The 11,292-nt window shown below is 38.2% G+C and overlaps 1 protein-coding gene across 4 annotated transcripts in view; it reads left to right on the top strand.

The window, feature by feature from the left end:
- The first annotated feature begins 613 nt into the window (after nucleotides 1–613).
- Nucleotides 614–11,292, top strand: part of LOC137886281 (uncharacterized) — a 37,272-nt gene continuing 26,593 nt past the window's right edge. For 3 of the 4 annotated variants that reach the window (XM_068728688.1, XM_068728687.1, XM_068728686.1), the window contains exons 1-19: nucleotides 625–831; nucleotides 3,011–3,079; nucleotides 4,351–4,375; nucleotides 4,498–4,515; nucleotides 5,991–6,056; nucleotides 6,578–6,705; nucleotides 6,783–6,899; nucleotides 7,451–7,508; nucleotides 7,600–7,647; nucleotides 8,078–8,146; nucleotides 8,975–9,114; nucleotides 9,794–9,925; nucleotides 10,016–10,073; nucleotides 10,186–10,266; nucleotides 10,387–10,467; nucleotides 10,636–10,670; nucleotides 10,820–10,888; nucleotides 10,991–11,015; nucleotides 11,117–11,140. In XM_068728688.1, the coding sequence (XP_068584789.1) occupies nucleotides 805–831; nucleotides 3,011–3,079; nucleotides 4,351–4,375; nucleotides 4,498–4,515; nucleotides 5,991–6,056; nucleotides 6,578–6,705; nucleotides 6,783–6,899; nucleotides 7,451–7,508; nucleotides 7,600–7,647; nucleotides 8,078–8,146; nucleotides 8,975–9,114; nucleotides 9,794–9,925; nucleotides 10,016–10,073; nucleotides 10,186–10,266; nucleotides 10,387–10,467; nucleotides 10,636–10,670; nucleotides 10,820–10,888; nucleotides 10,991–11,015; nucleotides 11,117–11,140 (1,270 nt within the window). In that variant the 5' untranslated portion in view covers nucleotides 625–804. Of the gene's footprint in view, nucleotides 832–3,010; nucleotides 3,080–4,350; nucleotides 4,376–4,497; nucleotides 4,516–5,990; nucleotides 6,057–6,577; nucleotides 6,706–6,782; nucleotides 6,900–7,450; nucleotides 7,509–7,599; nucleotides 7,648–8,077; nucleotides 8,147–8,974; nucleotides 9,115–9,793; nucleotides 9,926–10,015; nucleotides 10,074–10,185; nucleotides 10,267–10,386; nucleotides 10,468–10,635; nucleotides 10,671–10,819; nucleotides 10,889–10,990; nucleotides 11,016–11,116; nucleotides 11,141–11,292 lie in introns of all 4 variants that reach the window. The other variant, XM_068728689.1, reaches the window with a different exon arrangement.

The following is an 11,292-nucleotide window of genomic DNA, read 5'->3' as shown; positions in this document are numbered from 1 at the left end:
AAAAAAGTGTGAGCATCAAATTACACTTAAAGTACCAAAAGTAAAAGATGCGCAGGACGGTCCAGAATGTTTATTGTACTTCTCGACGTTGTGGCTGGTGAAGGTGGACTTGGTGAACCGTTTATATACTGCAGCTGTTGAATTTTCCCCTGGGGCTCAATAAAGTATCATCTTAATTTATAACAATGCATCACCATACATTTGTTGATCATAGATTGTATTAATGTGAATTTGCAAAGTAAAAAGTACAATAATTCCCTATAAAGTAGCATAAAATGGAAATACTCAAATAAGGTACAAGCACTTCAAAGTTGTGTTGAATACTTGGGGTTCCATACTGAATGCAGTATCCAACATGTATGTGCGTCGTGACCATGGTGACTTGGTGGTAAAGACGGTAACTATCGCGAGACTTTCTGCAGTGTTGGTTTATTTTATCACAAACCCAACTAAGTAGGTTTGTTGACCATGTCGACACGACCCCAGCGCGCTAACTGAAGGGTGAACGTGAGCTCGAAACCTGGAAACACGCGCCGAGAGGAGGAGGGTTGAGTCCCTCCCTCGGGCTCTGTGACGCCACAGCTGCTGCAAATTGATGCAGTTCGTCTTTTGCAGCCCGCTCAACAGACGCATACTGCGTCTGGCCACCAACATGGAAACTCAAGCTGACACACTTTTGTATCCGAAGCTCGACGTCGACACTTTAGAGTAGTTGTTGTACATCTGCAAACGACAACTTGATATCCCTTTTTTACTGGAGAGAAGAGATAAAGTTTTGCTCACGGGCGGCAGTAACGTCTCATCATGGAGCGCATCAGCCTCGGCTGTCAGGTATGTGCTTGGTAACGGAGCCACAGCCTTGTTATGTGGCTGCAACAATGGAGGAAGGGAAGCGGAAATAATGGGAACACAAGTCCGGGGAAATATTTAGACTGGTCGGAGCCCGTGTGTGTGTGTGTGTGTGTGTGTGTGTGTGTGTGTGTGTGTGTGTGTGTGTGTGTGTGTGTGTGTGTGTGTGTGTGTGTGTGTGTGTGTGCGTGTGTGCGTGCGTGCGCGCGCGCGCGCTATTTATGCATGCGAAGTTGGTTTTGCTATCTGTGGTTTGCAGCTTTAATTGTGAAAACCACATACATATGTTTTGAGCAGAGAAACAACTCGTTACTTAGAGATTGAAAAGAAATGAGACTTGTTGGCTTAACTTCCATTTGTGGCGATTATTAAGACACAAGAACACTGAACCCACTTGAGTCTAACTAAAGTTGACGTGCAGAAGCAAAAAGCAGTTGTTTAACGTGTGTGTGTGTGTGTGTGTGTGTGTGTGTGTGTGTGTGTGTGTGTGTGTGTGTGTGTGTGTGCGTGCGCGCGCTGATATGACTGGTCTGACTCTTTGCTCAAACTAAATGCTACCTAATAGGGTGAAATGTGTGCTGTATGTATGTTCTATTATTTATTTTCTGCACTCGATTTATAGATAAGGCCTATTGTGAATTAGGTCACAATGTTTTTTTTGTTTTTTTTTAATGGGTCTCCAAAAAAAAAAAGTTGGAGGCAGAAATCTCAGATGTCCAGAAGGGGATTTAACCCAAACTATCTGCACGGCCAAATACAGCTAGAGGATGGCGAGAAAATGTGTTTTTCTAGACAGCTGAACCTTTTTAAAGCTTTGGCCAACAAGGGTGGATGTCTGAGCGTGGGGCTGCTGGTGTTTTAGAGGAAATGTGTGTAAACGTAACGCTTAAAATCAGGGACGGTGTTACGGTTTAACTAGGGACCCTGTTAACTGGCGACCTTCAGCCGAATGCGTCTGTTGTTGTCGTAGTTACGGCAGCTGTTGTAAATAGGCAGATAACACGTAGCTGTCCTCGTGAATGCCGCATTGATTAGTTTTGCATTATAGTGTCAAACCTTCTCATTTACAGTCTTTGGTCAAAACATACCGGATTCCACGTTGGAGAGTCTTTTGAGAAAACGAGTCCACTCGAGTTTGAAACGTCGCGTGTTGTTTGTGTTGAAACAGGAAGAGAGCACGTTGCTCTTCCTTTGAAATAATAAAGTTGGTAAAAAAAAACACATAAACGTCTTTGGAGCCTGTTTTGTTCCAACATGTGTCACGTAGAAGAACTATGTAGCACAGTTAAAATAAGACAAATATATATATAAATATAAATAAATCATATTTACGGGATTCAAACTCATATTGTGTGAGGGGAAAAAAAGTTGGTAGTCAGAAGCACTACCAGTAAATATGTAGTTTTTTCACCACAAGGAAGTGGCAGATAAAATATGTTTATACATAGACTGCAACAACAACATTCTTCTAAGGATTCCTAGACTTGATGAATATCAGATGTTGAGCTCAGCTCATCATTAGTACACAATCTGTGGGCTTCTCCCTCCAGTCCTCGCTGTCGCTGCTCTGCATCACTAAGAAACTGACAATGCAGTTACTTCAGGTTGTTGCGCTGCAATTTGTACACCATCCTCTCCTCTGGATGAATTCATGGTTCCTACTGCTGACTTCTTCTCTAGCGCCACATTTGTGGGTCTGAGTGAAATGTCTCAACAACTATCGGATGGATTGCTGTGAAACTTGGTACAGATATTCATGTTCCCCTCAAGATGAATTGTAATCACTTTGGTGATCCTCCTCTGACTTTTCATCTAGAGACATTGTCTTGATTTAAATTTGGTTTGTGACTAAAACACCTGCCAAACTAATGACATTCCAATGAGCCAAAATTGTACTGTGTTGTGTTAGCATGTTAATGGCCTAAGATAGTGCTAGTTGAAGTACCAACATGCTCTCAGCAGATGTAGTGTGGTAAAAATACCCTTCAGCCTATGACGTGGCTTTCATCAGTGGATGGAGATGGTTCAGTTGGTCCAGCTGTGTTCTTTTGTGAAATGTGAAAAAACTAAATAGTATCCACAAATCTTGGCTCATGTAAACAAATGTCCGTTCTTCTATTTCTTGTCGCTGATGAAACCTTTTTTCTTTTTCTTCTCGTAGGTCTGCCTGACCACATTTAACAATGTGTTTGACTTGAAGACACACATGTCCTCACGTGCACATCAACAGGTGGGCATCAAACTTCTTGTGCACTTTACCAGGTTACTGAGTGTTTTCTGGAGTTGGCACAGAATTCGCTCCCTGAACCATTCACCAACCAAAGTAAACTCAAAGATTTGGACGATGAAGCAGTTTTCAGTTTGCTACTTTGAACCACTAAACCACTTCCTGCCGTGCCCCAGCTTAGTTAATGGAACATGTTCTGCTTTTATTGTTTCCTCCTATCTGGTATAAAACACAGATGTTCCATCTATCTAGCACCTTTACGCCACTTCTGTTGTGGGTGAGACGTCTGCTCTCTCCCCCACTGTTCCATCCTGGCAGCGGTTGTCGTGCAGCGTTAAGCAAAAGTGGATACTTTTACACAGACACACAGGAGAAACATGGTAATATTTATGGTTCATGAGGATCACTTTCAGATTATCTTTCAATGCATTTCGTTTCTGAGCATGTCAGCATTTTAACACAACAATTTACAGAACACTACATAATAAGCCTGGGCCAAGAGCGCAGATTACCTGATTCCGAAGTGGAATGCTACATTGATGGCTACTGAAGGGTCATTTTGAAGTCACCGGCACAACAAAGTTGAACTCATTCAGGCAACAAGTCAAATCTTGATTCAGGCGCATTTATTCACACAATACATCACGGTTACATGTCACAAAATACATGTAACCGATATCAGACACGATGGACCTAAAACATAAATGGCATATTATTTTGACTGAGCCTTCTGTTCTGACATGACACACAAATACTAGATGTTAAACTTCTTTTTCTTTTTACTACACAATGGCCTATTTGATCTCCAACTCCCTCCAACCTGGGGAACCTGTGATAGCCTCACTATCAGGCACACATACAATAACGTCAGCCTGAACTGTAATGAGTATTTATAGATGTGTGTGTGTGTGTGTGTGTGTGTGTGTGTGTGTGTATATATATATATATATATATATATATATATATATATATATATATATATATATATATATATATATATATATATATATATATATATATATATATATATATATATATATATATATATATGCTGAATGAAATGTGATTATTCCATGTCGGTACATAAAAATCATCATATCTGCTACTTCAAAGTGTTCATCAGTCTCTTGAACATTAGTCCTGTGTTTGACTCAGTTAGTGCAGTAGTTCAGTTAACTATAATCCTGTATCATGAGGCCATCCCCATGGTCCTGTTTCTATGTTGGCCTCGACCTTAATAAATCACCGCTGCATGTTTCCTTCTTTACCAACAGAAAAGCGCTGACGTCTTCAATCAAGGTAATGTTTGTTTTTTACTTTTCATCTTTCATGGCATTTTATATTTCTTTTTACCTGCACAATAATATGTGTAACTCAGATTTGTATGTCCAGTTAATGAATCATTTTTGTTTACTTTGTAGATATTTACAAGGGTTCGGGTAAGTCTGCTTCTTCTCCTTCTTGTAGGTTTGGTCTTTCTAAATGTTTGTGTTTACATTCAGCGTGACTCACTCAAATGCATCCTTGACGCCTAACAGACATATTTAATTCATTTTTTATTTATATATGTATTTATTTTTTAAATGTTGTGCGTTGCATTGTTTACGTCCTGTGGTGGAAAATTATTTTACCTGCTGTTGAGCCTTTTTAAGCTGAAAGGAAGAATATTGTGAAACATAACTTGTCTTTTTAAATGATTTATTTTTGCAAGAAGAGGCACAGTTATACAGAGTCACAAGGTGTCTGTAGAAGTGTGCACTCCAGAGATAAAGTCACACAGATAGAGAGTGATCAAGAGTGGGGGGCTGTATACTGGAACATCCTGCTTCAGGCCGTGGCAGTAAAAGAAGTGCTTTATCTGAGTAACAGACACACAGATACGTTGTATCCGTAAGTCATAGAACATGTGCATATAAGTGCTTTTTATTCGACAGCAAGAAGAGGATATGTGTGCAGGCAGTCAGCTGCTGCATGGATCACAAGTTATATGACGCAACTTGTGATAGTAACAAGTTATAAAACAGTTTACTTATAAGAATATAAAATATCCATTACAGTCCATATATTCCCCACTAACCTCTTCTTTCCTGCCTTTGCTTACACATTGCCGTAAGAAAAGGCGATGGATTCCAGCAAAAATCCTGGTTTCATTTAAGCGCCAATGCTAACAAATCTCATGCTGAACATTTTCTCTCATTTTTTTTTTCTTCACATCAGCTTGTGTGGTGAAACAGAGTGTGGCACCATCATAATCTTAAAGAAGAGAGTGTTATACTCTTTTGTGTAATTCAGCGTGTCTCGTCCCTCTCTATAGTCCACTTTCAATGCAGTGCAAATTTGAACCGACGTTCCTGAAAATCTGTAAAAGAAAATGTCAATTAATTAGTGTTTTCATTCATTACTGTTATGTGGATATTAGGAGTTGGTTCATTGTGGAACAAGATGATGTAATTAAAAGAGCACCCGTCAATCCTCAAACTATGATAATGTAGAAGACGTGGTGGAAATATGTTTTTTCTATGTGTTCATTTTAGGAAGATTAAAGTCTTTCAACATTACAAAACAGATCAGCGGTCTGAATGTTTTTCAATGCACCAAATTTTCAGCCAAGAGTAATTTTGAAGTATTTTGACTTTGATTTTTTTTTTTTTTTTTTTTTTTGCATAATTTCCAATGTTTGTACTAATAACAATTTGTTTCGTAGCACCTTCAAGCCAAAAAGCCTTTAAATGTATTTAGACTCACAACACACTTTTAGCCCATTGTGTATGCTGAGATGGTCCAAATAACGACGCATAGCTATTAACTAATCTAAATTTCATCACTGAACCTGTTTATTTACAGATTGATGTCACATGGGCTAGCCTGAGTAGCTCAAGCTTAATAATCTTTTCTTCCATTATCTACTCTACAGGCAACTTTCCATTTATTGCATTGCTCAGACAGCGAGCCAAACAAGAAATCAGACAACCCCTCACAGGTTAGTAAAGTGTCTTTAAGTTGGATGGTTGTTGACCTTTTTCTCTCAAGCATCCCATCAGGAGACAAACCACTCCTGGCCTTTACTGTAGCAGAGCTTGAAGACAATATGATGAGGAAGAGGGCATCCTTGTGCACATGGTTGACATGTCATTACTTTTTCAGTTAAATCAATTTTAGTTTAACTGATCCTTGAGTTCTAAATTAGTGCAGCAACATAATTATATGAGAGCACAACTTTTAATTTAACAACCAGCTAGAAATCTATGCAGACACAGGATTGTTTACTATGATGATAGCTGAAGGGGAAAAGGGACATATTATTCATTTATTTTCTATGCTCGTTTTTATGACCTCGTAATATTTGACTCATCAAAAATACATGTTTTTATGTGGCTAATTAAAATGTATAGAATTTATAAAGTGTCGGGCATTAAAACAAATGTAAACCTCTGAGACCATGTATGGTACTGCTGAAGATGTAAAAGATTATGTTTGAAGTAATTATTCTATTTCCTCCAGGCTTGTCTTTGTGTTTCAGTGGAGAGACAGATGATTTTTTTTACATGTGCCATCTCTGTGAGGAAAAGCGTCCATCACATAGGATTTTATCCCACCTCACATCGATTGACCATTGCAGAAACTACTACGTAAGTGCAGAATATCATAAAAGTAAACCAATGTTTGAAATTTGGAAGCACAATTTAATTGGTATGTTGTATTTTAGAGCCACACAAACCCAAATGTACTGAGGTTTTCCTGGATCCCCAGCAACAATGTGAAAAACATTTTGAGGCCCCAGGTCGGACATGGAGTAAAAGAAAGAGCAGGCGGACAACTACAGGTTTGTACCTGGAGGCCTGGAATCTTTAATTTGAAAGTATATTGATAATTCAATGCTTTTATATCAGTAATGGATCACATCACTATTTGTATGTGAAAGGGGTCGCTCGAAGAGAAATCCCGCAAAGAATTATCACCCAATGCTTCTGCTCCCCTCAGCTCTATGAAGCTTCTTTGTGTCTTTCAGCTATTTGTTTTGTTTTTTCAGCCAAAAATGTTACTGTTTTTGTTCAGTCTCACAGCTCTCTGTTTTGTTTTTGGCCGCAGCATCACATTGCTTTTCTCAGTATTAACGCTCTCACACCTCTGTACAGTACCTACTTATTACCAAACGGCAAACAACAAAGTTGGCATTGGCTTCACTCAGTAGAACTGAAGGTTGTCGCCTGGACGTACCCCAACTTTTCTAGTTCAATCCACTACCCCATTGTTTCTTATTGTTTTATGGTTACACAGCAGTGTCATGTCAAGAGTTGTTGGTGGGATGAAAGCCTTTTCAGATTGGATTTTTAGAGGAAGTTATGCGTTTTCAGCAATTTTTTTTCTTTGCAGCTGTTGGACTTACCTGAAAATCTGTTGAAAAAGCTTGAAACAAGTACCTACTCTGAAGGTACTGTATATGATTGTTTCTCTATGCAATATTTGATTGAGAATTTTATTAAATTGTTTGTTAATTCACATGATCTGATTCTACTCCCCAGTGATGCACACTCTCAATGAAAATGAAAAGCTTCTCAAGCTGCTTGAAGGTATGTACACATTTTTCTCAGGACTCTTATTTCTGCTCATGGTTTAGTCAGGACTCAGGGAGTTATGGAGTTCAGTAACCTAAATCAAGCAGTGCTTAATCAGTCTGTTCGACTTGTAATAATCACTCCACCTTGCTACAGCAGTCAAGAAAACGGTCTCACCTCAAGGTCCATTTAGTAGCTGTTCTGGTACTTTCAATCATATTAAATTATCCACATTTCAGTGCAAATTTGAGCATTTACAATCCAATGACAGCTGGAATAACTATCTGTTGATGTTAATATTGTGATATGATCCAAAGCTTCAAAACAGCTACTAATGTACTTTGTGGTGAGTATGATATCTCAATATACTGTGTATCTGTTAGATTTGCTATTTATTATCCTTCAGTCCATGCTTCATTGCTGCAATCTTGTGTTTTCCCTCTAGCTACCAAGCCAAAGTGGGTGATGATACAAACATACCAAAGAGACAGCAACAGAGAACATCTACTTCTTGGTCAGTAAATGTCTCCCAAAATGTAATTCTTTGGATGCAAAATTCGGCTGGTAGGGACATTTTCTTTAATGGTGGAAGATGGTTTCCCTAAAACTGGGGTAGGCAGTTTTCTGGCAAAAGGCAAAAAACCCCTTTACAATAAAAAAATCCAGCCCTCCTCCTGCTGCTCTTCCCTCACAGTCATAAAGGCTCGAACATACTTTCCACAGACAGCTGCAGACACGTCTCCATTTATACCACAAGTGAGGGTCCGCATCGGTCTGCCGTTCCACACATGCACATTTCCCGATCCACCCTCTATTCCAATTGGTTGCGGTGATGCACCATAACGTTGTCTGCCAGGAGTTCAACGCCATTTGGCTATCTCTGTATTCCTTTAAAGACAAATTATATAAATGTCAGTAACGGTGGATCTCCTCGCACAACCTCTCTCCTGAAATGTTAGACCAAAGTCTCCAGAAACATGTTTTCTAACGCCTGAAACCCGAGCCAAGAGGAGATGCAGGAGTCTATTTTTTTTCTTAGACCAGTTGAATTACAATATGCTGAAAGGTTATTAAAGCATTTTAAACTGCCTACCCCAGCTGTACGGAGAACAGGAAGAGTGTTTATTTAATTTTGTACAAATTAAGTAAATTCACTCATTCATTTGGACTTTCTTATGGTATAACTTGCCTTGTCACTGCTCATTTAACAAAATTAATAGAGCCAAGGAAGGATTTCACCAATCCATAAGATTAAATTAATGTACATACTCATGCTAGAAACACATTGTTGGCTTTCTTTTTGAACTTCTTCCCCGTGTCTTCTCTGATCATGGTCTTGTAGGAATGCAGCACCTTGTTGAATGCATTTGTGTCGGGCAGACTGAGAAGAGACACTACCTCTGCACTCTCTGCCACCTAACTTTGGCCGCCCATGCGATCATCAAACATGTCCTGAGCTTTGACCACATCTTCTGTTACTTTGTAAGTAGCTATGAAGAGAACATTTGTGAAACGATTATTACCACACAATCCTGAGAAGATGTCTACTCAGGCAAAAGGACTAGTTGGGCCACGGTTGCTCCAAAAAGTAAGGCAGAAAATTAATCGTAATTAAAAAAGATAGTACGGGGGATGTGTACAACACCAGGTGTTTTTGCGATTGTAAAGAGAGTGAGTGATGGAATCCGTGTCATCGGGTCATACAAAGCAAAGTTGAACATTGGAAAAGGTTGGAGAAACAGCAGGAGTTAAATATGGGAATATTGTGACCTGTTGACCATAAGTAGCACAGGAGCTAATCTTGTGTGGTTTATTTGTTGTTGAAGTACTGAGTGAACTTTACATTTTCTGACTTCTGTTTGAAGGTATGGTGTCCAATATATTGAATACAAAATATTTTTAGTCTTAAACCCATCAATGTTTTGTGTGTTTTAAATGTGCGACGGCAATTTCCACCATATGTTCCAGGATATCAGAAAGCCAGATTTGGTTTATTATCAAGGAAATGCTTTGACTTGCATTGGCTGCATTATCTACCTTAATTGTAGTCGTTTGTTTTCTGATGGTGTCGAGTTGAGTAATGAATCCTCAACAGCTGAAATCCGTATTGGTTGTCTTCTTGTGTGGTATTCATGTAATTCACACCAGTTTTATTTTGCAGAGAGTGTGGCACCCACAAACTCTGCTGGCAAAGGAATCCTACAAGGATTACTCGCTGGTCTTCGGCTCCAGGATGCTTAACTTTGCAAAGCAGACAGAGCAAATTCATGGTACTGCAAACGCTGATATGAAGGTAATATTGTTTACAAAGTCACAAGTGCAGGTTTCCCAAATTTTTACTTTTGTTTGTATTAATTTTAAACCGTATGACTTTCTGTTGCAGCAAGTGAGCCTGGAGCCTACCAAATTCACATCAGTGAATTTCACTTGTTATGCAGATGGTTGGTATTTATTATTTGATGCCTCATTTTACGTTGTATTCCTCGCAATGATCTGGACCTTCAGTGGAACCCAGAATGTTGATTTACTAATTGAGCCTGTGGTTTCTTGTAGCTTTGAAGAAACTGGAATCCATTAGAAAGGAAAACAAGGAGAGCAGCTTGATTACAAGCGTAACACCAGGGAACAAGTTGGGTATGTATTTTATTTATTTTCTGACTTTTAATTTAGGTTTTACAATATACACATCAGTCATACAAAGATGACAGAAACCAAGAATGATGATTTACTAATTGAGCCTGTGGTTTCTTGTAGCTTTGAAGAAACTGGAATCCATTAGAAAGGAAAACAAGGAGAGCAGCTTGATTACAAGCGTAACACCAGGGAACAAGTTGGGTATGTATTTTATTTATTTTCTGACTTTTAATTTAGGTTTTACAATATACACATCAGTCATACAAAGATGACAGAAAGTATAGATTAGATTGATAGATTTCAGAACAAATTTAAAATGTTTTTGCATTTTGAATTACAACTTAAATTTACTTTATTTTTTCTTTGTAGAGCTTTGTTCTGAATTGTACAAACTCCGCTGTCAGGTAAAAAAACAAATCACGTTATATATTTCACTACAAAAGCCTAGATTTTAATACTGTACCTAATACCATCTATTTTGTTGGAACATTAAGAACACACTTTAGTTTGATGCAATGAACTTTGTTTCACTTTTGTTTCTTTCTGGTGGCAGAACTGCAGTATGAGCTTTACGAATATGTCTGACTATTGCAGTCATGTGTCAAAGGACACACACAAAAAGGTATATCAATATTTTCATAGCTTCCTACAGAAAATATTTGTGATTATTCCTGATGTACTACAAAATAAGACCTTACATACTGTCCCTAATGTTCTTCTTCAGATGGTGAAGAAAATCTTTAAGAGAGGTACGATTCACTTATCTTTTATTTATCATAATATATAAATCAGATTGTGTATAATTTTAAGCTCTTTTACATAAGATATATTTTTCTTCACTTTCCAACAGGTGCTGAATGTTCAGACCAACTGGGTACGCTTTTCTACTTTTCTCCTTTTTGTTAATACAAAACTTAATTATTTTGAAACAATATTCAAAAGGTCTGAAAATACATAAATCTAAATCTGTTGGCTATTCAAAAAGATAGCATACCATATTGATATATTATTTTTCATAGAACTGAT

This window comes from Cebidichthys violaceus, unplaced genomic scaffold, assembly GCF_023349555.1.
Source record: "Cebidichthys violaceus isolate CVI_PGR_0920_01 unplaced genomic scaffold, fCebVio1.0.p SCAF_42, whole genome shotgun sequence".
Lineage (NCBI taxonomy): Eukaryota > Metazoa > Chordata > Actinopteri > Perciformes > Stichaeidae > Cebidichthys > Cebidichthys violaceus.
Note: the sequence above shows the minus strand (reverse complement) of the source record. Positions and strands in the feature narration are given on the sequence as shown.